Below are 25,444 nucleotides of genomic sequence, written 5' to 3'. Positions count from 1 at the left end.
CAATATGTTTAATGTGCTCAGTTCTAGGTAGCTTATTTAAGGAAGGACGTTAAAGGCCTGGAGAGAGAGTGCAATGGAGATTTATTGGAATGATAGCAGGGATGAGGAATTTTAGATACAAGGAAAGATTCAAGAAATTGGGCTTATTCTCCATGGAGCAGAGAAGATTAAGGGGTGACCTTATTGAAGTTTTCAAAATTGTGAACAATTTTGAGAGGATAAAGAAGGCATTCTGCTTCCACTAGTTGATATGTCAGTAACTGTAGGTCTCAATTTCAAGGCTGTCAACAGGACAGCTAGGAATGAGATGAGGAGAATTTGCTCAAAATTGTGAGGATTTGGAATGTGCTGCCTGGGAGAATAGTGGAGGCGGATTCCATAGGAGGTTTCAAGAGAGAGCTGGATATATATTTGAAAGTGATGATTTTAGAGAGCTACAGAGCTAGGGCGGGAGAATGGGACTAGCTGGGTAGCTCTGTTGGGAGTTGGTACAGACACAATGTGTTGAATGGCTTCCTTCTGTACTGTAAAATTCTATGATTCTATACTCAGCATCATCGAGGGGAAAGCGTCCTGTTGATAGGCACCTCATCCACAGCCTACATTCCCTCCAAGATCCATGCATGGCAGTGACTTCCACATGCGTATGCCAATGCATCAGCACATTAGTCACAGTGTGCTGCAACTCCAAGTGCAGCTTAGATGGAAAGTTACTCACCACAGACAGGCTAGATAGGCTGCGACCTTTTACACTGGAGAAAAGGAGGTTGAGGGTTGTAACCTAAAGAGGTCTATAAAATTATGAGGGGCATAGATAAGGTGAATGGCAGGTGTCGTTTCCCTAGTGTGGGGGAGTTCAAAACTAGGGGGCATATACTTAAGGTGAGAGGAGAAAGTTTTAGAAAAGGACATGAGGGGAAACTTTTTTTTATACAAAGAGTGATTTGTGTGGGGAATGAACTGCCAGAGGAAGTGGTGGATGCAGGTACAGTTATATTTTTAGAAGACATTTGGATAAGGACATGAATAGGAAAGGATGGGAGGGACATGAGCCAAACGCAAGCGGGTGGGACTAATTTAGTTTCAGAATATGGTAGGCATGGAATAGTTGGACCTAAAAGTCTGCTTACATGTCGTATGACTATGATTCTATGACACCTGCAACATTCAGTTCCTTCACCACTGATGCACAGCAGCAACAGTGTGTAACACCTACAAGATACAATGCAGAAACTCACCAAATCTCCTTCAACAGCACCTTCTAAATCTGAGGCTTTTACTATATACGGAAGTAGACTCATGAAGCACTACAATCTGCACGTTCTTCTTCAAGCCACACACAATCCTGTCTTAGAACTATATCACCGTTCCTTCACTGTTATTGAGTCAAACTGCTGAAATTTCCTTTCAAGCAATAATGTGCACCTAAGTAAGCACTCCCACCTCCTTCGCCAACTGCATCATTTCAAGAATGCAGCACTGAGCCACTTTGGCAAGGGCAATAAATGCTAGCCCAGACAGCGATGACCACATTGCCTGAACTTATTTTTTAAATACTGTTACACAATATTTCATAATTTTAAATGTTCTGAAAACAATTAGCCTAAGTATTGATGGTCTATTCTGTTTTTTATTAACTATGAAACAATTGCTGAAGACTTGACAGAAGGAGAATAAAAAGAAGACCTTCTTCAGAAGAATTACTGAGCCACAGAACAGTCAACAAATCCAGTCATTAACCAAGGACATTTTAGCACTGGTTTTCTTTAATAGTGTATGTAAATTCCGCTCAGTCACAGAGTCTGGCTCAGTAACTCTTTCAAACCAGGTTTCCTAATGAGGCTATCAGTATTCACTGCTGGAGAAATATTCAATAGGAATAAAAAAAAACTTAAAATGAATCCGAACTCTACAACTCTTAATATCCCTTGTGAGATTGTCACAACGTATATTTAGCATATTGGTATTAATATGCTGTATAAACAGTACTCAGTTAATGCACTTTAATGTTCATTATGCTTGTGCAGTACTCATAATTCACTGCAAATTGGTTCTGCTACCAGCAAGACACCTGTAATCACCAGGACTTCACCCTGATGTTACAGAATTCAAAATGCCTCACTAGACACAACTCAACATTTGAAAGATAAAAACGTAATTACTGAGCCTCAAGTGCTTTTAACCTGAAAATACCTCCATGATCCAGGAAGATCCTAGGTATACTGCCACCTCCTGACGTGCAGTGCCAAGTCCAAGGAAGGTTCTACCTGGTGAATGCCCTTACTCCACACCTGCAACTCCCTCCTGCCCCAATCACCCCGTCAAACAAATGTTACCATCGGATTTTCAAACTTCTAAGTCAACGAGCAAACAGAAACCAACCTTAGTAGTGATCTGTTATGATCCCAGGTGACGTTATTGTTGGACAATCAAATCTCAGATCGGAAAGTGGCTTGATGGATCATTTTTTTAATCGTTTTGGTTTTAACAAAGTGGTGTCTTGTTGAACTATAAGCATACCATGCTGCAGACTTTGCTTTAACAATAAAATGGAAGCTTATTACAGAAGAAATGCAAATAAGATAGAATAATCCAAACTTATCTACTTCTAATGCAAATTCAAAGGTTCTCAAACAACAGTTAGAAACATAATTCCATCAATTCCCAAAACATTCCTTTGTAAACTGAGACGAAACAAAGCAGCTTTGTATAGTACCTGAAACACAACCCTTGGAAAATACCCAAAACACCAGTCTTACAGTACTCACTCCTGCATCTTTGGATCTAATACCATGGATAGTTTAAGTCATTTGTGACTTCAACTTGTAGACAAAAACTGCCAATAGTTTCTTCCTGGAGCTTTAATACCCCTGCTTAAGTGTAGCCAAAACTAGCTTTAAGTAACCTTTTCAGGGTTTTAGCCCAACATTGAGACTAACATTCACTCTACGGTAGCTTAGTTCACTATACACCCTTCCTTTCTTAGGAGGACTTTTCTACACAGCTATCCTAGTCCAAGGATTTCACAGGACTGCCCCACTCAAAATAAAAGCTGAAACTAAAAGTCTCTCTCAGCCGTGGGTGTTTCCCTTCATCAAAAACAAAGCAAGTGTCAGACCTCTCTAACAAGGCCCTAATCTTTACCATGCCATGGTGTAAAACAAGCTAAGATAAACAAAAGTGGGGCAACAGCACGGTGGCTCATTGATTTGCACTGTTGCCTCACAGCACCAGGGAACGGGGTTCGATTCCATCTTCGGGTGACTGTCTGTGTAGAGTTCGCACATTCTCCCCGTGTCTGCGTGGGTTTCCCCCAGGTGCTCCAGTTTCCTCCCACAGTCCAAAGATGTGCTGGTTAGGGTGGATTGACCATGCTAAGTTGCCACATAGTGTCCAGGGATGTGCAGGTTAGGTGGGTTAGCCATGGAAAATGAGGATTACAGGGATAGGGTAGGATGGAGGGGTGGTGTGGGCTTGATGGGCCGAATGGCGTGGATTCAATGACAAGAAGTCCATCAGTGTGCACAAAACCCATTCACTTTAAAGCCAAGACTTAAAAACAGTTTTTAAAAGAAATCACTAAGACTGCAGATACATTGAAGTGCTTAAAATTGTTAACTTCAGAAACACAGCCAACCAATTACTAACTCAAAACCTGGAAACCAAAGTTCACACCAAGTAACATTAAAAATATACATATAAATCCCTAGTTTACATCACAGATCCCAGTATCCTGGGATAACAAGTGCAGAGCCATGACAGGAGTGTGTATCCATCACATTTCAGAACTTCAGCAGCGCTATGTTATTTTTCAGCTGCTGAATGGCTATTTCAACTTTGCTCTGGGCCAGGTTAAGACTCAGACCAAAGACATTCTAGTAGAAGAGAGAATTTTAGTTACGTAGTTCGTCAAAATGTTCTCTCTCCAGCCTATTGACCACTTTCCTATTCTTGATGAGCTCCCCATCATGTTTGGCTCTAAGCAGAGCTTATAGGTCTTGACCCCATTTAAAGAAAAAGCATGACATTAGTGCCACACAAATGTGGATCACCAAGTTTTCTTCACCAATGATTTGTTCTTTACACTGTGCTACCATTTTTGACTGCCTGGAGGACTAATTATTTTCCTTTGAACCAAGGTAATTTCCAGCGATTGACCGTTTTGCACTGAAGCTTGACGAAGTCCTTTATCTCTCGATCATTTTCAAACCCAGTCACAATGTTTTCTCATACAGGGACCAAAAGTGTCTTTGCAGATGTATTTTCATAGTGGACTATTGGCTTCACTAGGCACTACAGACATGCTGTAGATTGTGTCAGTTGGAGTTGGAGAGGTTGATAGTGAAGCATTAACTCTGCGGGCCACTGTGGTGGGATGTTTGAGGTCTCTAATGTTAATTTTTTGGCAGCATTGGTTCTATTGCTTGTGTGTGGGGGTCAGGTGACAGAGATGGTAGACTGGATGAGGAAGCGATTGGTCCAGATGTCAGCAGGATCTGTCATGGCACAGGTGATGTGAACATCCCTGTGGTCCTTTGAACAAGCAATGATATACTCAAGAAAGTGTAAGATTTAATACCATGTGCATTGCTATAAGGTTGTGCACTCTTCTTGCTGGCAGAACAGAGTGTTGATTAAATCGAAAGGTCATATTCTAGATATGTCATTAAGAGGGGAACCCCACTGAAATTCTGTTTCTTCACTCCCTCCTTGACTATCACACTTTCCTAGAGATACATGTCCTCCCCAACTTTGATATTAAAACCTCAGAGGAGGATCACCGCATCAGTAGCATGCTGATTCCTTGTTAGGGTGAGCCAAACAGTTATGCTTATCTTTCAGACAGTCACTGAGGTGCAAAACAAGCTCAATTTTTATGGCAAACCTCAGCCAGTAGATGTATAATTCCTTTACTAAAAGGTTCTTCAAGAAAAGGTAGCTGTCTTCTTCCTTCAGTTGGCCTTCTCGTGAATGCTGTGTATCCCTTAGGATGGCAAAACTGATGCCGAGACACCCAGGTTCCTTAGTTGGGATGGCAGCGTGTCAGTTGGGTCCACAATTCTCGGAGTTGTCCATGGACAGTCTGATGTTCCAGGTCCCAAAATTAATTTTGATGAATGAAAAATGCCACTGCGTGACTTTTTTTTCTTAAAAACACGAGGTGGTCATTTCACTTGGGCTATCACACAGTTATACCACAGCTGGCCTTGCACCAATGGCAAGGCAAAATAAAAATATTAAAGTATAAATATAAAACAAGTCACTAAAATAAAGATGAAAAAAATTATTTAGCATCCTGATCATTTTTCTCTAGTGTTGCAGGAAGCAATATGGCCAGCAGAAAAATGTTTTAATTGTTGAACATTCCAGGACAATGAAGTAATCTTGGCCAGTCCATTTCCCACTTCAACTTGCCATTACTCTCCAATACCCTTCTACACAAACCCTGCATTAGGGCTATCTTATGGCTAAATAATCTTTTAATATGACAAAAGAACATGGCCACCAAGATAGAACAACTCAGTCTTAATACAGCTATGAGTGAGAGCCTTTCCCTCCTCATCTCTTGAGATCACAGTTTAATGAATAGCGTTCTCTTTACTGTCCTAGCTGATAAAAAATTTATCAGACTAAATTGCCAAAAACATAAGGTAGCTGTGCTGTGAAGTACCGTAGTTATTCGGTGACTATGCTATACATTTATATAAAACTACAGGACTTCAAAATGTCCCTAGTGCTTTATAACTCAGTTACCATCCTACCAATTATAATAATTTATTCTATATTGCTTAAAACATATTTTCAGCATATTGTGGACTCTCAGTAATAGATTCCTGGCTCAGCAACAGTAGAGGGAAAATGCACATAACAATTTGAGCTCCGTTTACAGGTCATTAACAAAGTTCTTAATGTACCATTTTACAAAGGTTAAATAATTGAAGCAGAGTAGCAGTAGTGGTAAGCCAAACATTTGACTAAAAATTAGTTTCTCTCAAATTCATGCATTTTGGTTCAATTATTTTTAATGCAAGGTGAGAAATGAAATGGCTAGGGAGAAATATAAAACACTTTAGTTTAAGCACTGAACTCGTGTAAATTCAGAGCAAAAAGCATTCCAATTTGTCCAATGTAGGTCCCTCGGAACAGATTGTACATGCACCATTTTAGTTTAAGGTACAAATCTGGATTACCCATCTATGGGTTATGTACTGAGGAAATGGTCTTAGTTCAATGTTGTTACCCTTAGTTGACCTAAACTAAAAGGACAGTGTGTTGCTGTTACTTTACACTCCATCTGACCATCTCTGGAATGCAGCACCAAATTCAGTCAGGCTATTGGCAGAAAAATCATCTTTCGTATGTCCCGCAGAAAAATCTGTGCCATGTGGCTCAGTGGTTAGCACTGCTGCCTCACAGTGCCAGGGACTCAGGTTCAATTCCACCTTTGGGCAATTGTCTGTGTGGAGCTTGCACGTTCTCCCTATGTCTGTGTGAAGTTCCTCTGGGTGCTTCAGTTTCCTCCAACAATCCAGAGATGTGCGGGTTAGGTGGACAGACCACCTCAATTGCCCATAGCGTGCAGAGATGTGCAGGCTAGGTGGATTAGCCATGGAAATTTCAGGGTTACAGGGATAGTGTTAGGGGTGGGTTTGGGTGGGATGCTCTTCAGAGGGTCAATGTGGACTCAATGGGCCAAATGGCCTGCTTTCACATTATAGGGATTCTACGATTCTATGAAATCATCCCTGGCAAGCCCAAAGAGTGCCATCTTTCAGCAGGAACATAAAACCAAGGCCTCTCTGCTCCTTTTGGTAGAGGCTAAAGACCTTACGATATGGCTTGGAAGAATGACAGGGCAATCTCAGCAGTTTTCTGGATATGTGGACTTGGCCTTCACCACAAAATAATCTGCAGCTTGCCAGAACTATCTTGTTCTGAAGCAATTGGGATAGTTGATGCTCAAAATATGGAACTCCTGGCAGATAATACCGCCAGCTCCAGATAAAGGCTTCCCTGGTAGGCAAAAGGATCACCAGCAACTTGCTGGCTTATTTACTATCTTACTTGATTATTTATCCAACTACTTATTTCATCTCCACTCACAGGCTGTTTTTCTCCCCCACTGGCTATTCATGGCTCACTGAGAGTTTGGGAACAACAAATGCAAGAGAGAACCAGCTGGTGAATGGAGGAGATGCTCTTTACCAATTCTTTCCATTCTCCTTAAGGAGGCAACTTGGCCTCAATCAGCCAAGTTGTACTCAACCAGGCTGTGTATTCCAAACCCAAAGCAAAATGCTTGCGATTGGATGTGATGCTCTGATTGGACAGCACTTGCTAAACAATCCAGATTCAGCTAATAGCTAACTAACAATCAATTTAAGGTAAATTAATTGAGTGAAATGTAGTTCACTTATGCTTGGTGGAATTGATCTGTCATATTAAGGACAGGGCTAAAAATGCACAAATGGGTGGTGGGACAAATTCTCCTCGAGAGCCCCCTAAATGCCTGAGAAAATTTAACCAAGGGCTTGACTGATTGAGGACAAGTTGCCTCTCTAAGGAGAATGGAGAGAATTGGTGAGGTGCAGCTCCTCCAATCACAAGCCAGTGTGACGATACTGTTACATTAAGAAGGTTATTTTGTCCTTGGTCTTTGTTTTGAAGAGAGTTTGTAAGAGCAGAGGCGCCTAAGAGTCTAGGGAGTCACAGTTTAACAATGGAAGGGGAATGGCTAGTTCTCCCAGTTCAGGTTTTTTTTTTCTTGTTTTTTTTAGCTGTAGCAGTCACTAGATGTTTTGAGTGCCAGAAGTGTTGCAAGCTTCAGTAAAGGATTCCTCTGACTTTTCTCTGAAATCTCTGTCTGGATGTTGTTCCCTCCACCTGTAAGAATCTGTGTTTGAATTTACCTTTCTTGCCAAGGAGTGGGTTTATGGGATGTTACTATATTGGAACAGTTAATTAGTTAAGTTGCTGTATCGGGTCAGTTAGGTTTTCCAATAGTTAAGTTACTCTAAATTCCACTTTCTTTTGTTCATGTTCGACTGCAATGTTTAAATAAATTTTGTTTTGCTTAAAGCTGAGTGGTTGCATCACCCCTGGAACACCCATTTCACATCTGCCTTTAAAATAAGAAAAAGCTAGGGTCTAGGCTACCTTCTTAGAAATATTTTGAGGGGTGTCCGGCCTGGCCCATAACAGACTGGGGGCTCTTGTCAAGATAATTCTATAATTCCAATTTGAGTTCAGGGTTGTTAGACTCAAAGGCAGCGAGAAGTAGGTATTAGTGTCCTGTTGTTTCAAGTGTTGAATTTGGCTGTTTTAAACAGTGCTTTGTGTAGTAATGGCTCTTTCAGTTACTAAGAATTTTCTGGGAGTGTAAGAAGGGACTTTGGGGGCTTTACAAAAAATGAGCGCGGCAAAGCTGTTGGAATTGGCAGACAAGCTAGAGTTGCAATTGCCTTTGTGAGAAAAAGAGAGGTAATTACAGCAACAGCTCGACATTTTTAATTTGCTGGAAATGCTATCAGAATCTTTGGAAATGACTAGAATTCAGCTGCAGATGAAGCAGCTTGAACATGAAAGGGAACTGAAACAGTTTGAATTACAGTTAAAAGCATAGGAAAGAGAAAAGGAAACATTCACCCCAGCAGAGAAAAAAAATTGCTCTTGCAGGACAAAAAAGGGGAGAGGAAGGCCCTAGTAGAAGAAAGAGGAAAAAAAAGCGGAAAGAGAGAGTTTGAACTTCAGAAGTTAGCAAGTAGACTGGAAAGTCTACTTAAAAGGATGGCGGTGAAGGTAGGCTTAATGAGGAGGATAGTGAAGATGAGCAAACCCATCGTAGCCAAAGGCCTGATAGGTATCTGTTTAAATACATCCAAGCATTGCCTAAAGTTGATGAGAAGGATGTAGAAGACTTTTTCATCTCATTTGAGAACATGGCTAAACAAATGAAGTGGCCGGTGACCATGTCGGTTTTGTTGACAAAATTGGTAGGTAGAGCTAGTGCAATATATGCATCACTACCAGAGGAGATATCTGGGGAGCATGAGGAAGTGAAGAAAGCCATCTTAGGTGCCAGAAGCTCACAGACCACATTTCAGGAATTTAAAGGAGGGACCCTGGTCAAACATACACTTTGTTTGAAAGGATCAAACAAAGTAATTTTGATAGATGGATAGGGCATTAAAAAATAGATCAAACATATGACGGTCTTAGTGACAAATATTTTGGAGGAGTTCAAAAATTCACTTCCTGAGACAGTGAGAACTCATGGAAGAGCAGAGAGTTAAAACAGCAAAATTAGCAGCTAAATTGGTTGACTGAGTTAGTTTATAAATCAAAGTTTAGCTTCCAACATTAATTTCAATCCGTGAGGAATAGAAATCAGGGAAAAGACAAATCCTCCGATGGTAAGGGAAAAGTAGATCTCATTGAAGATTGCTTACTACAAGGTAAAACGGAAACCCATGAAGGGGAAAGAGAAGTAAAAAAGCTCAGGTGTTTTCACTGCAATAAAGTAGGCCACATGAAGGGGCAGTGTTGGTGGTTTAGAAAAAGCATTGGGAAGACGGATGTGGGAACACAGAATAAGCCAGTGAGTTTTGTTGAAGTGGTAAAGGAAAGCACAATGGCAGCTAAACAGCTGCACCAGAATGTACAACCTTATCAGGAGTTGGCTGAGAAGAAAGTGCCAGAACTTCTTAAGCCGTTTACTTGCGATGGTAAAGTTTACTTGCATAGGCCAGGGCAGTCAGTAAAGAAGTTACAGTATTAAGAGGCACAGGTTCCTGTCAATCTTTGTTCAGGAGATATGTAATTCAGAAGGACTATTGCCAGAAAAAGTGCTAGTACATGAAATGCATGGCAAGGCCAGAAGTGGTCCGATATGCAGAGTGAGGTTGGCGCGTCCAGTTAAAAGTGGAGAAGTGGTGGTAGAAGTAGTGGACAAACCCTTGGCTACAGGAATACAATATAGCTGGATTACAGGAGTGCTGCCAACTGTGGTTGAAAAGCCAGTGGAAAATCAGGCAACTGAGGCATCACAGGAAGTATATTCTGTGATTTTTTTTTTCCTGACTCTGTGATAACAAGTTCACAAAGCCACTGGTTGAAACAGGAGGAGAAATCAAAGAATACAGATAAGGAAGTTGAAGTAGAATTATCAAAGACCATGTTTGATTGAATGGTTGAGAAAAAACAAGAACAAGGTGGAGGACAAAATGGATATTTTCAGCTCAGAAATTAACTGAGCTACAACAGAAAGATGAAAAACTGAAGCAATTTATGGAAAAGCATACACAGAAGAAGAATCCGAGTGTATTCCTGAATGCCTCTATCTTAAAAGTGATGTCTTGTAGAGGAAATGGAGATCTTCACATATTCAGGTGGATTTGAAATGCGCAGAAGTTCATTAAATTCTATTACCAATGGGTTATAAAAAGGTGTTGTGGGTAGCACATGAATTACCAGTGGGTAGTCATTTAGGGGTAAGAAAAACTCAAGGCAAAATACAAAAACACTTTTACTGGCCTAGGCTGCATAAGAATGTAGTCGAATTTTGCCAGACCTATCATAAATGTCAGGTAATTGGAAAACTTCAGGCAGTAATAAAACTGGCACCTTTAATACCCATTCCTGCATTTAAGGAGCCTTTTACAAGGGTCTTAGGATTGTGTAGGAACCCTACCTAAAACAAAAAGTGGGAATCGAAGACAGTAAGAACTGCTGGAGTCAGAGAGAACAGCATGGAGCTGGAGGAACACGGCAGGTCAGGCAGCATCAGAGGAGCAGGAAAGTTGACGTTTTAGGTTGGAAATCCTGAAGAAGGGTCCCGACCCAAAACGTCAACTTTCCTGCTCCTCTGATGCCTGATGTGCTGTGATCCTCCAGCTCTACACTAAATGGGGCTCAGTATTTGTTGACAATACTGGATGTGTCCACAAGATTTCTAAAGGCCATTCAACTATGCAAGTTAACAGCTAAAAGGATTGCAGAAGAGTTACTCAAATTTTTCACTCGAATATGGACTAATCACAGAGATACAGACATACAATCAGATCAAGGATCAAATTTTACATCAAAGTTATTCAGGAAAGTTACGGATAGGTTAGGAATAAAACAATTCAAATCCACTGCACATCATCCAGAATCACACGGAGCGCTAGAAAGGTGGCATCAAACTTTAAAGACCATGTTAAGGGCTTATAGTCAAGACTACCCAGATGATTGGGTTAAAGGAATTCTGTTTGTACGTTTTGCAATTAGGGATGCACCAAAAGAATCGAACAAATTCAGTGGCAGGAGTTAACTTACTGAAATAGAATGTAATAGTGAATGTTTGCATGCTCAGAGTAAATGTAGGGTATATATATTGTAGTGTACTAATACAGTAAGGCTAAGGGGTTTAGAATGAAGCCATCTTTAAATATTGATGGTTCATTTTTTTTTTCGGTCGGGGGGGGTGAGGTCTGACAATGATGTCACATTAAAAAGGTTATTTTGTCCTTGGTCTTTGTTTTGAAGAGAGTTTGTAAGAGCAGAGGCGCCCAAGAGTCCAGGGAGTCACAGTTTAACAGTGGAAGGGGAATGGCTAGTTCTCCCAGTTCAGGTTTTTTTTTGTTTTTTTAGCTGTAGCAGTCACTAGATGTTTTGAGTGCCAGAAGTGTTGCAAGCTTCAGTAAAGGATTCCTCTGACTTTCTCTGGAATCTCTCTCTGGATGTTGTTCCCTCCTGCCTGTAAGAATCTGTGTTTGAATTTACCTTTCTTGCCAAGGGGTGTGTTTATGGGATGTTATTATATTGGAACTGTTAATTAGTTAAGTTGCTGTATCGGGTCGGTCAGGTTTTCCAATAGTTAAGTTACTCTAAATTCCGCTTTCTTTTGTTCATGTTTCAACTGCAACATTTAAAATTAATTTTGTTTTGCTTAAAGCTGAAGTTGCATCACCCCTGGAACACCCATTTCACATCTGCCTTCAAAATAAGAAAAAGCTAGGGTCAAGGCTACCTTCTTAAAGTATTTTGAGGAGCCTAGCCTGGTCCATAATGCCAGTTCTCTTCCATATGCTGTTCCCAGACTCAGAGTGAGACATGATCAGCCATTGTGGGAGAAAAACAGTCTGAGGGTGCAGACACAATATGAATTGGGTTGCTGGTGATCCTTTTGCCTACACAGGGAAGCCTTTTTCTGGGGTTAGGGTTATCGTCTGCCTAGTTCCATATTTTCAGCAGCTATCCCAGTGGCATCAGAACAAGACATGAATGTCTAATGGATAACACCATTTGATTCCACTTGCTAGTCGCTGAAACATAAACCGTACCTGACATTAGACACCGAAATTCATACACTACATTACTCAATTATGGAAAGCAGAGCATCTTTCTGAAATGATAGCAATTTGCCAGTGGAAAGTACACACAATTAAACATTCCATAGTGCTGGGCTCCCACATTCCTCTTCCAGTGGCACTACCTACAATGCAGACCTGTAAGTTTGGAAAGCCAACTTTTGGCTTAGAACTGTAGGCCTTACCCAAAGGAAGTGACACATGATTTTCAGCAGCTCCACAGGTGGACAAGGTCCCCATCGGTTGGATTAAACTCCACCTCTCACTCATACCACCAGGAATAGCAATTTTTACCTCCACAATGCAATATCTGATATGTACTGTACCAGATTAGAATAAAGTTAATCATTGTTTCCAACAACATAACTGTCGATTCCACTTCAAAATTACATCACTGAAGCTATAAAGTGCTTTGAGATGTCAGAGGTCATGAAAGACATTATATAAATCTAAGTCTTTCTCTGTTTGTTTTTTTTTCTGCCATAACCAGAAAATTTACTGTGCATACCATAGCTATAAGAAGGATTATGCAACTTTAGATGCAACTGAGTGAACTTACAGTACATGTTGCAAAATACAATTTAAAAACCTTTTCCTTGCTAGGTTTAGAATAATTCCAGTGATCAGGTTCACAGCATGATAACATTTTCTCACATTCTTACTTCTCAAAATTTTTATGCCATAAAGTCTGGAGACATAAATGATAACTTGCAGCAATGGAGATTGATAACTTTAAGTCTGGGTCATAGCTTAGAAGAAATAACATGGCTGCTATTCCTGAATAAAGCATTCAGAATAGTTGAATGGCAAATTAAATTCTTTCCTAATCCATACTAACCTTTACATTAATGGTCACACAGAGAGGTTAAGATGTTTTACAAACACATGATGGAAGTTACAAGGAATATTAGTCCCTAAGTTGGACAACAAGGGGATTGTTTTGCAAATTAACTAAACACCAAATATCATCTAACCATTTTATTGTAATTGTAGAGTAATAAATATCCCTCATGTTGTGCTGACAATTAAGCTATGCCACTGTAATTTCCAGTGAATAATTAAAATGTATAGGCAGTTCAAGCAACAGTAGTGGAATGTCACAACCTCTTGTCATTTCATTCAAGAACACTGAATTCCTATTGATCTACCAGGGCATGGAGGAGAACAAAGGTCAACATCAACTCCATTCTGGTCATACCAGAATGAGGGTGACAATCAGGTTCAGTTTTGGGGCTATCAAAGTTCTAAGGTTCCAGAGACAAACCCAAAATAATTTTCCAATAATTCAGTTGACACACTGTGCCACAAATTGGATCAGAATAAGTATGCTTTGCAAATTAATTTCACATTTACCTGTAATGGTGCAAGTATGAAAACAGAAATTCAAACACACTGAAGTTCTGTGATGCATTTCCAACATCAAAGCTTTTTAGAGACTCGCCTGTCAGTCATTCAGCTCATTAGAGATACCTCAATACGTGCAGAAAGTTTAGATTTCTCCTTGTCTTTTCTCTCAAGGGACCGTTTCAGCTCTTCCACCTCAGAAAGCACAGTATTACAATTCAGCTGCGCTCGGAGCTCCAAAATCTGCTTCTCCAACAACTGCTTTTCATGCTCTGACCTCCCAGCCACTGCAAGACATGAAATTTAACATTTAGGAAGGAAAAAAAAATGAGAGAACAAAAAAATCTACCAGTAATGATCGCCCAATTCTCCATAATATTATAGAAACTTAAATCAAAACTTGCTGACAAGTGCAAAAGTTTTAGGTTTTATTTTGAGCATTTTTGTAACTTCTTTAAAACAGAGATTGAAAGCTTCAGATGGAAATTGTGAAACAGAACTTGGAAGATCCTCTGAAAGTACTGTGCGAATATCTCAAAACAGAGAGATCCATCCCAGATTCCAGTTTAATCAACAATCCTGCTTCCAACAAAACCATCAAACCATCATGAACAAAGTCTATATGAGATGTGTGCATAACAATTAAGCAATTTAATTACGATAATTTGCTAAAGAAATTCCTCAAGATGTTACATTACGGGTTAACAGTAGAAAGACATCAAAACTAGCTCTGTCATAGAATTACCGACATCATCCCGGAACCTAGTACAACACAGAAGGGAGGCATGCAGCCCACCTTCTTTGTACTTGCTCTTTCAAAGAGTAATTAATACAATTAATTCCAATGTCCTAGGTATGTAATTAATTTCATTCCCCAAGACTGTAACTAACAAATCCAGACAAAACTTGGTAAGAACATGGAACATGCTAACAAAATTACTTGAGGTGATTTACGCAAATGTGGGAGAAAGATAGAAAGGAATTGCTGTATGTCCTAATATAGTCAGATGATGATTGGAAGGAATCTTGCGAAGTATAAACCACTGCGTAGGTATGTTAGGCTGAATGGCCTGTTAGGATGCAGTAAATTCTTTAATGATTTGAATGCTGAAGGATGCAGTGGGTGCAAGGGAAATGTGAGTGACTTGAAAGGGATAAAAATGGAGTAGAGAGAGATGAAGAGATGGACCCTCTCCACCAGACATCATTGCACCTCTTTCTACAATTAGGCTAGATTCCACGGATGATGCCAGTGATACTGTTCCTCATCAGCCTGCCAGTTGGTGATCTTTGGGTTGCTCCTGTGAGTACAGGGGAACAGAGTTTCTCTGGAAGTCCCTGACCTTGCATTAAGACGTCCGGGAAGGCTTCAGAAAACCCATCTTGTAGCATGTTGACGACAAAGTCTAAAAACTGTTGACTGTGTGGAGAAAGAAGATGAGGCTATCCACTTTCCAAAGTGACTGCCAAGCTACCTGTCACATCAAACTGAAATTACATTACAAGTGATATACAAGTTTTTGAGTCAAATAGCACCAATAGTAACATTAGTCACCATGTGGACATTGCCTGTTCACCATCTTCTGCCAATTTATACTCTTGTGACAGAACAGACACTTCACACTCATGTTTTTATTCTGACAATAGTATAGACACTTCACGCTCATTCCACTCACCCATTTTAATGGGGGTTTGGGAGCTGTCTGCTCACAATCCCAACACTTTCATCTTGCCAACAGTGCAGGGACTTCCTGCTCACTCCATACCGCTCCCAGTTATAATTGGGACTGTAGTCTACAGGACCCCCAGAGCAGTTGCCTGGCACTTTATCTCTTTAAATATTATTTATTCATGAAAATTCAAATTAAATTAAACCAAAAATATGCAGCAAGTCATCACTCATTGCGTGGCATAACTATGGATTCGAACACGTCAGCATCTGGTCTCTAAGAACACAGATCAACAATTCAGATGTACAATGGCCTTTCCACTTTCTAGAGTTTACCTATGTTCTAATGATCAATGAGATGTTGATGAGATGACAAACCTTTGCATTCCAAGCAGAATCCCTCCTTTTAACAATTAGCACACCTGATAATTTACATCAGAGAAGAGTGCTTCAAAATGCTCAATCTCTGCTGTTGAAGCAAAGCTAGTCAAGCAAGAAAGCCTGGTATTTATTGTCTGTCCTCTTCCACTATAGTCAGCTACTACTTCAGAAACCCAATTATTGGCCGAATGGACCGCACACTTTGCTGTGACCTCACTAACACCAATCAATAAATCAATCAACAACAAAAACAGAAATTGCAGGTCTGGCAGCATCTGTGGAGAGAAAGCAGAGTTAACTTAATAATAGATCAAATTTGAATGAGGGAGTGACTGCCTTCTGGAGCAAAGGTTCCAGGTAACTTTCCTACTCCCTGATGTGGCATAATGTTGACAGCTCAGACTCCAGCTTCTCAACTTCAATATGAAACACTTCAAACTACAAACCAGATAGATTTTTGATGACAATTCGGTTGTTTCATGACTAACCATTACAAATACTAATTTTTATTTCAGATTTAATGTGTCTTATTTATACTTAATGTCTGTGATTGGAACAGTTTGTACAATACTCCATCATGTAGGACTTCCTAACCTAATCATCTTAGCTATACTCTTCACTGGGTGAAATCAGATGAAATCAAATGGTGGCTGTCAACAGGATGATAAATTTGCAATAACTTTGAAACCATCCTTGAAAAACAGTTACGTAGGAAAAGCCCAAGACTTCAAATTTATATTAGCAGAGCTTTCAGAGTAAGTAGACTTGCTTTAAAGACTTAACATTGTTCTCCAAATTAATAGATGGTGCTGCTATGATTGAAGTAAACAATATTTAAGGTTACGATGAACTTAGGACTAGACAAGTGTAAAATTCCCACAACCAAAGTTAAGAATCAATAAAAATATAGCTAGTCTCCCCACGGGCAGTGAACAAGTGGACTAGACTCCTACTGGCAATGATCACAAGAAGGGGAATTGGAGAGGTCTACAGCACAGCAAAAGATCCTTCAGCCCATTAAGTCTACGCCAGTCAAAACAACCACTTAACGATTCTAAACCCATTTTCCAACACTTGGCCCATAGCCTCCTATGCTTTGGCATCATAAGTGCATGTCTAAATACTCCCTAAATGTTATGAGGCTTTCTACTTTTACCACCTTTACAGACAGTGAATTCCAGATTCCTACCTCCCTTGGTTGAAAAACATTTTTCTTTACACCTCCTCTAAATCTTTTGCCTCTTACCCTAAATCTTTGCCACCTGGACATTGATCCCTCTATGAAGAGAAAAAGTTACTGCTTACCTTATTAATGTCCCTCATAATTTTATACATTTCAATCACGTTCCCTCTCAATCTCCTGCGCTCTAAGGAAAACAACCCTAGTCAATCTAATCTCTACCTCTGTCTCTCTTTCTCTCTCTTCATAACTAAAACTCTCCAGCCAAGACAACATCTAATAAATCTCTTCTGCACCACCTCCACTGTAATCAATTCCTCCTACAAGGTGGATTACAGAACTGCACACAACAGCTGTGGCCTCAACAATGTTTTATACATTCCAGCGTAACCTCCCTGCTCTTAAACTCTATGCCTCAGCTAATAAAGATAACTATCCCAAATGACTTCTGAACCCCTTTATCCACCTGTCTCGCTACCTTAAAGGACTGCTGAATATGGATCTGGAGATTCCTCCGATTCTCAGTGCTTCCCAGGATCTTACCGTTCATCATGTATTCCCTTGCCTTGTTTCTCCCACCCAAGTGCATCACCTCACACCTGTCCAGATTGAATCCCATTTGCCACTGATCAGCCCAACTGACTAGCCCATCCCGTAATCTTAAGGATATCCTCCCTACTATTTACCTCACCACCAATTTTCATATCATCAGTGAACTTACTTCCGGCATTCAAGTTTTCTTGACACTCTGTTGCAATTAACCAGATTTCCTGTGATCCCATGGGCTCTTACCTTCCCTATCAGTCTTCCACATGGGACCTTATGAAAAGCCTTGCTGAAGTCAAAATTGACTACATCGAATGCATTGCCCTCACCTACACACCTGGTCACCTCTTCAAAAAATTCAATCAAATTGGACAGAGTTGACCACCCGTTAACACGGGGAGGTGACGGCCTAGTGGTATTATCGCTGGACTGTTAATCCCGAGACCCAGCTAATGTTCTGGGGACAAGGGTTCGAATCCCGCCACGGCAAATGTTAGAATCTGAATTCAATGAATATCTGGAATTAAGAGTCTAATGATGACCATGAATCCATTGTTGATTGTCAGAAAAACCCGTCTCGTTCACTAATGTCCTTTAGGGAAGGAAACTGCCATCCTTACCTGGTCTGGCCTACACGTGAGTCCAGACCCACAGCAATGTGGTTGACTCTTAACTGCCCTCTGGGCAATTAGGGATTTGCCAGCAACACCCACATCCTGTGAATGAATAAAGAAAAAAACAAAACCATGCTGACTATTCCTGATTAATCCCTGCCTCTCCAAGTGCAAATTAATTCTGTCCCTTAGAATTGCTTCCAATAGTTTGCCCATCAGAGGTTAGGCCAATTGGCCTGTACTCCTCAGTTCCAAGGAAGGGTCACCGGACCCAAAATGTTAATTCTGATTTTCTCTCCACAGATGCTGCCAGACCTGCTAAGCTTTTCCAGCAACTTCTGTTTTTGTCCTGTACTTTCCTGGTTTGTCCCTTGCTCCCTGTAGTCACAGATTTTTTTTTTGAAGGAATCAAAGAAACACAATTCCTCCCAAAGTAAAGAATCAGAAAAGTGGCTCATGGGATTCAGGGTAGAACAGGCATGATACTAAAAGGGCTTTTATTGTTCTGCATTTTATGCACATAATCCAGTCCTATTCTCCAGGTGCAATACAGAATGCAGTGGTCTTGGGGAGACATTATCCAAGATATTAGCTGCACTCATCTCAGGTGGACCAAAAAGTTCCCACGGCATTATTTTAGAGATAAAAGCGACCTTCTCTCTGATCAATATTTATACTTTGACGAATACATTAGCAAACCAGTTTACCTATTCATTATCTAACTGCTGTTTGTGGCATCTTACTGTATGCAAATTGCCTCCTCATCATACAATTACAGATTCCCTCGAGTGTGCAAGTAGGCCATTCTGCCCATCAAGTCCATACCAACCCTCAGACAGCATCCACCAGACCCACCCTATGCCTATAACCCTGCATTTCCCATGGCTAATCCACATCCCTGAACATTTCTGACATTATTACAACAATATATAATATAGTGTATTTCTGTAAAAAGAGGCAAGTTGTTGAAGCTTTCCATCTTGCACACTTCAGGGCTGAACGACAAGAATACTAAATTTCAATATGAAAAATTTATACTGCATGAGAAAAAGGTGTTGACTGGTTGGCAAGTGAAATTTGAACTATCAAATTATTGCCACAGAGAAGGTAGCAGGCAACAGTTTTTCCCAAGATTCTAATTCAAACCAGAAAAGTCAATGTGACTGGGCAAGAGATCACCATGGGAAATGCGCCAGGGAAACATTGCACCCCCAAGATTTTGTTCCGTTGAAAAAGCACAATGCCTGGATATGTTATTTTTGAACAATGCTCTGTGTGAGAATACGTGTAGCTTCTGGCAAGTATAAGTGAACCCCATTGCAAGTCTGACTGATAATCTTGAATTGCTTTTTGGCATTCCATGATTGAGCAGTATATACCCAAGTACTTGTCCATGTAAGAATTACACTAACAACCAAAAGGCAGGTGTCTTGTACCTGCAACATATTACTGACACTATACATCAGAGGTGATGGAACGAGGACTATTTAAGGTGATGCTTTGGTGCCAAACAGGCAGGCTGCTATGTCCTGGTCAGTGTTGAGCACCTGGGATGTTGTTAAAACTGAATTCATCTAAACAAGTGGAGACTATTCTATCATATGCCTGACTTGTGCCTTGTAGGTGGTGGACAGGGTTTGAGGAATTAGGAGATAAGCTATACAATGCAGAATCCCAAGGCTTTGACCTGTTTGGGTAGCCCCAGTATCTATATGGCTGATTAAATTCACTTCCTTACTCCTTCTTGTCTCTGTTGATGGAATTTTCAGCAAAAGAAATGCTATGAACATCAAGGGGAGATGGTTAGGCTCGCTCTTCTGGAAATAGTCACTGTGTGGTGAATATTAATTGTCACTTTTGGTTGTTAGTGTAATTCTTGCACGCACAAGTGCGTGCTGCTCAATCATGGAATGCCAAAAAGCAATTCACGATTATCAGTCAGACTTGCAATGGGGCTCACTTATTTGTGTGTGTGTGTATTAATTGTCACTTATTGTGTCTGTGCAATCATCAGCAAATATTCCCCACTTGAGCTCATCCCAGAATCACAGAATTGTTAGTGTACAAAAGGGGGCTGTGCAACACAACGTGTCTGCATTCGCAATGGAGTGAAGGCCATTGATGAAGCAACTGACAATGCTCATGCCTCGCACACTGTCCTGCAGCAACAGCCTGTGGCCGAGATCATTGGTCTCCCCACAACCACAGCCATCAACTCAAATTTAAAATAGGTATAAACCTGCATGAAGAAACAAGGCCCAAGGAAATGTCAAACCCCATTAAAGGATATTGCCGTGTGGAGCTGGAGGAACACAGCAGGCCAGGCAGCATCAGGAATTTCTGAAGAAGGGTCTCGACCTGAAACATCAACTTTCCTGTTCCTCTGATGCTGCCCGGCCTGCTGTGTTCCTCAGGCTCCACACTGTGTTGTTTCTGACTCCAGCATCTGCAGTTCTTGCTATCTCTATCAAAGGATATGATTTCTTTAAGTTAATTAATTAAATTAAAACTTCGACACATTTCAGAATAGCTAGGTTTAAGATATTGTAATCAAGAAAATTTTTCCATTCATAATGTGATCTATGGAGTTCAATTTAAATTTTGTCACACTATTTTGAAATTTGATACTGAAAACTATTGAAACCATTTGACTTGGTGCTTTAACCATCAATCAACTTGACCTAGTACTCAATTAATCCATTATGATGCAGGTGATAGAGGGAAGGAAGCTCATGTAGTGTAGAAGAAAAACCAGCAAATATTCTGGTAATTTATTTTCTTAGAATAATACCACCAATTTTAACCTTGGCCCAGAGTAGTAGTTTTGTGAAAACTAACTAGCATCCCATCTAGAAGGCTGCATCACAATGCAACCTTCACTTAGGATAATACAGCATTAATTAGATAAAACATGATAGAATGAATTCAGTGGAAGATCTGAATTATTTTTGCATTTTAATAACCAAAATATGCAATGTTTTGGAAGATTTGGAAAGGGCCAAGACGTATCAAAACATTCGAAAGATAATAAATAGAATACATGACAAATCTAAAAATGTTATGCTTAGATTTTGCAAAGCCAAGATCCATGTAAAAAAACCAAAATTGGATTACCAAATTCAGTTTATACCACATTATAAACTGGACAATACAGCACTGGAGAAGGGAACCTGGAGTCTTGAATGGAATTATCTGAGGAAGGCTGAAGAAGGCTAACTGCAATGTTGGGGAGGGTCCTTGTTAACAACATACTCAAGTTACACTCAGGAACCTTTTAGTTAACCAAAATTAAGATCAAAGGAAGATCAAACTTAAATAAGCAAATTAAAAGCATTTGAAAGAACCTTTTTTACTGAAAGAAATGTCTCCCAAACAGCAAGTATACAGGAAATAAAAGGTTTGAGTTTTGAAGGGGCATGTACAGTTTTCTTGATTAATTTATCTGCTCCTGTAACTTATGTATGTCTTATATCATGTCTTCCAAAATGTTCTTTCTTAAAATTAGAATGTTTTATAAATCTTATAAAGTACTGCAAGTTTAAAATATCACCAAACAAATTGTGTCTGACAAAATTCAAAATTAACTAAGCCATTTAAGCCCTTTTCTAATCATTCATAATGTGTGGTATTCATTGACAGGCCAGCAGTTATTGCTAGTCCCTGACAAGGTCGTGGCGAGTTGCCTACTTGAACCGCTTTAATCCTCATATTAAAGATAGTCTAACAATACTGTTAGGGAGGCAGTTCCATCATTTTGACCCAGTGATGACTTAGCAACAGCGATATACCTCCAAGGTAAGACAGTGTTTGACTTGGACAGAAACTTGCTGGTGATTGCATTTCCATGTGCTTGCCATCTTGTCCTTCTAGATGTTGGGGTTTGGAAGGTGGTGCTGAAGGAGCTTGGCAAGTTCATTGAATCAGAAAATGGTTACAGCACAGGAAAGGGCCATTCTGACTTGTCCACGCTGCAGTACATCTTGTGGATTGTACACACAGCAATCTGGTGGTCGAGTGAGTGAATGTTAAAGGGGTTGGACTAAAGTCCATCCCTCTGCTAAAGGTCACAATATTGTCATAGCCTCAAATTCATTATAATTGAAATCAAGTGCCGAAATGCTGCTAACACTCATGTTTGATCTGAATTTTACTTGAAAAAACTGCAATGTAATCTGATGCAGAACCAGCAAAGATACCTATGAAAAAAATGCAGTAGCTGTGGCTGACTTATCACTTACCTCCTTGATTCAGTCTGCTATCCTCCTCAAGTAGATAACTTCTCTGCTGTGATTCTAAAATCCTGTGTTGCAAGGTTGCTCGTTCTTGTTCAGTCTTCAACAGTTGAGAGCGCAAATCATCTATCTAAATTCACAGATAAGACTCAGTGGATCAGTACAGCATTACCATATTTACATTTCATATCTTCAAAATGCATGTGTTTTCTATGTTCAGCAGCAGACATGTCCAGCAGTTAAATAGAAGACTGCAACAAGTTTATGACTTGAGCAATGAACAACGGAGAAATAAAAAATATTATCTGGCATCCTCATTCAGAAATAGTTCTGAATATACTCCATCAATACAGAAATAAAATGTGACAGACGACAAATAATGGTTCAATTAAGGAACCACAGCCAGCTTCTGTAAAGCAAACACAACTGGAAGTGAACTGCATTTAAAAGTCTTGCAGTTATTTGGTGTGTAAAACAGCAGGAGATGGAATATTAACAAAAATAAAGATTTTTTTTGAGATTAATGTATTCCAGTTACAGTCAGATATAAAAAGGAAAAATAAACCGCAGGGAACAAAACTACATCAGCATCCAAAAGGGTTTCATTAGGACGCCTGACACTGTTTAGCAACTATTCGCTTTTGTATAGCGCTTTTAACGTCATAAAACTTTCATTGGAGTGGTCAGACAATATTTGACACAACCATATGTGGAGAAATTAGGATATCACCAAAAGCTTGGTCCACGTGGTAAATTTTAAGGAGCATCCCAAATGGAGCGAGAGTAGGTGAGCACAGCCGAGGTTCAGTGAGGTAGGTGGATGGGTGGGTGGAGGGGGTGGGGTGCTGTGGTGGTGGAGGAATCCAGAACTCACAGTAACAATGAAGGACAAGGCCATGGAGGGATTTGAATACAAGGATAAGAATTTTAAATCTGAGCCATTGCTGGACCACAAGCCAGTGCAGGTGAGCCAGAACAGGGGTGATAGGTAAACTTAGATTTCGGGGAGATCAATACCAGGCAGATTTCAGTGTCTACAGCTGAAATATCGAGTTGTGTTTTCTCTTCACAGGTGACAATAGTAGGCATCCCACATATTTCTAAAACTTCTATTTCAAGTTAATATAGAAATACATGAAAATATTGGACCATGACCAGCGGTGTGCCACAGGGATTGGTGCTGGGTCCACTGTTATTTGTCCTTTATATAATTGAGTTAGATGAGAATTTAGGGGTACAGTTAGTAAATTTGCAGATGACACCACGATTAGTGGTATATGGACAGTAAAGAAGGTTATCTGGGAATACAGAGATATCTTGATGAACCGGACCAGTGGGCTGAGGAATGGCAGATAGAGTTTAATTTAGATAAATATAAGGTGTTGCATTTTGATAAGGCAAACCATGGCAGAATTTACACAGTCAACAGTAGGGCCCTGGGGAGTGTTATACAACATAGAGATCGAGGTGTACAGATTCATAGCTCCTTGAAAATGGAGTCACAGGTAGACAGGACAGTGAATAAGGCTTTCAGCACGCTAGCTTTCATCGGTCAGAGCATGGAGTATAGGAGTTGGGATGTCTTATTGCAGCTGTACAAGACCTTGGAGAGGCTATATTTGGAGTACTGCATGCAGTTCTAGTCGTCTTACCAAAGAAAGGGTGCAGAAAAGATTTACTAGGATGCTACCTGGAGTGGAAGATTTGAGTTATAAAGGAGAGATTGGATAGGCTGAGACTTTTTTCATTGGAGCATGGAAGACAGAGGGGTAACCTTATAGAGGTCTATAAAATCATGAAAGGCACAGATAAGGTAGATAGCCAACAGCTTTTTCCCATGGTAGGGGAGTCTAAAACTAGAGGGCATAGGTTCAAGGTGAGAGGGGGGAGATACAAGAGTGTCCAGAGAGGCAATTTTTTTCCACACAGAGGGTAGTGAGTGTCTGGAACAGGCTGCCAGAGGCAGTGGTGGAGGCAAATGAAGTTTTGTCATTTAAGAAATATTTGAGCAGGTACATGGATGGGATATGGATCAAACACAGGCAAATGGGACTAGTTTAAATTGTGAAAACTGGGCAGCATGGGCAAGTTGAGCTGAAGTGCCTGTCTCCATGCTGTATGGAGAAAAAACCAGCATGGAAACTAGTCATTCCGTCCATGTCAGCACTCAGCCTTTTACCTTTTTGTGTAATATTTATCTGCTGGGTCCAGATACTGACGTATTTGAATCTCTGAAACCTAATTAGTTCTCACCAACATTTCAAGCATCTAACATTCTCCTGATGTATGCCACGTCAATGCCTTAATCCAACAAGATGGTGCACAACCACAGTGCATGATAAATCTGTTTTTTCTTTCCTTTCCCCAAGATCTGGAATTTATCATTTGATAAATTATAGTAAACCGAGAAATAAACGTTCTAAACCATTCTGGCAATTTGCTTAGCTCAAGATCATACATTAGTTACTGACACCATCATCTCCCTGACAACGGTATGAGACTAAACTAGTCTCTTCAATGTCATGTTTGGCCCAGAGGTGATCTTCCTATTTCCACCTCTTGTAGCATTGCTCACTTTGACCTGTGCTCAGCTCATCAGCAGGAATCCTCATTTATGCCTATGTTGCTTCGAAGTTTGGCTATTTCAACATAACGCTGACTATTCTCCCACATTCTATCCTCTGTAGCTACAAGTTATCTAAAACTCTGCAGCCAATGTCAAGTCCCATTCCCCTACCATCTCTGTGCTCACTGATTTTGAGCTAGTGGCATATGGGCTTTGGTCTGTGTACGAGAGGTTTAATGATTAACTTGTCAGCCTTTCTAGAGGCATAATTTTTAAACTTGTACATTTGAGGGAACAGCTCCTGGAGTCATCGTGAGAATCTGTTTGCATTGTGAGAGTTTTATGATCAAAAAGAATAAACGCTGAAAAAAATTATCTCGCTTTTCTTTCAGAATAATCAGGAATTATTTTTATTTACTCCTTAGTGGAAAGACCTCAGTTTGCACTGCACAGAACTGTCAGCCAAAATTACATATTAGAGTTACAGGTTGCTGTTGAAACAGCTTATGCTTCTTGTTTATACATGAAGGTCCAGCTTGTAACTGAAGAATCTTTATGGTGT

General features: G+C 40.2%; 1 protein-coding gene across 5 annotated transcripts in view; it reads right to left on the bottom strand.

Annotated features, from left to right (window-relative positions):
- Nucleotides 1-25,444, bottom strand: part of LOC109935306 (centrosomal protein of 128 kDa) — a 336,088-nt gene that overhangs the window by 237,357 nt on the left and 73,287 nt on the right. For all 5 annotated transcript variants that reach the window (XR_007262690.1, XM_048600331.1, XM_048600332.1 and 2 more), the window contains exons 11-12: nucleotides 22,323-22,446; nucleotides 13,821-13,981 (exon numbers count right to left, since the gene is read on the bottom strand). Coding sequence is in view for 4 of the 5 variants with exons in the window: in XM_048600331.1 (XP_048456288.1) it covers nucleotides 13,821-13,981; nucleotides 22,323-22,446 (285 nt within the window). In the remaining variant the exon portion in view is untranslated. The remainder of the gene's footprint in view (nucleotides 1-13,820; nucleotides 13,982-22,322; nucleotides 22,447-25,444) is intronic.

Source organism: Rhincodon typus, chromosome 8 (assembly GCF_021869965.1).
Source record: "Rhincodon typus isolate 14 chromosome 8, sRhiTyp1.1, whole genome shotgun sequence".
NCBI lineage: Eukaryota > Metazoa > Chordata > Chondrichthyes > Orectolobiformes > Rhincodontidae > Rhincodon > Rhincodon typus.
This window is presented reverse-complemented; position numbering and strand designations above follow the sequence as displayed.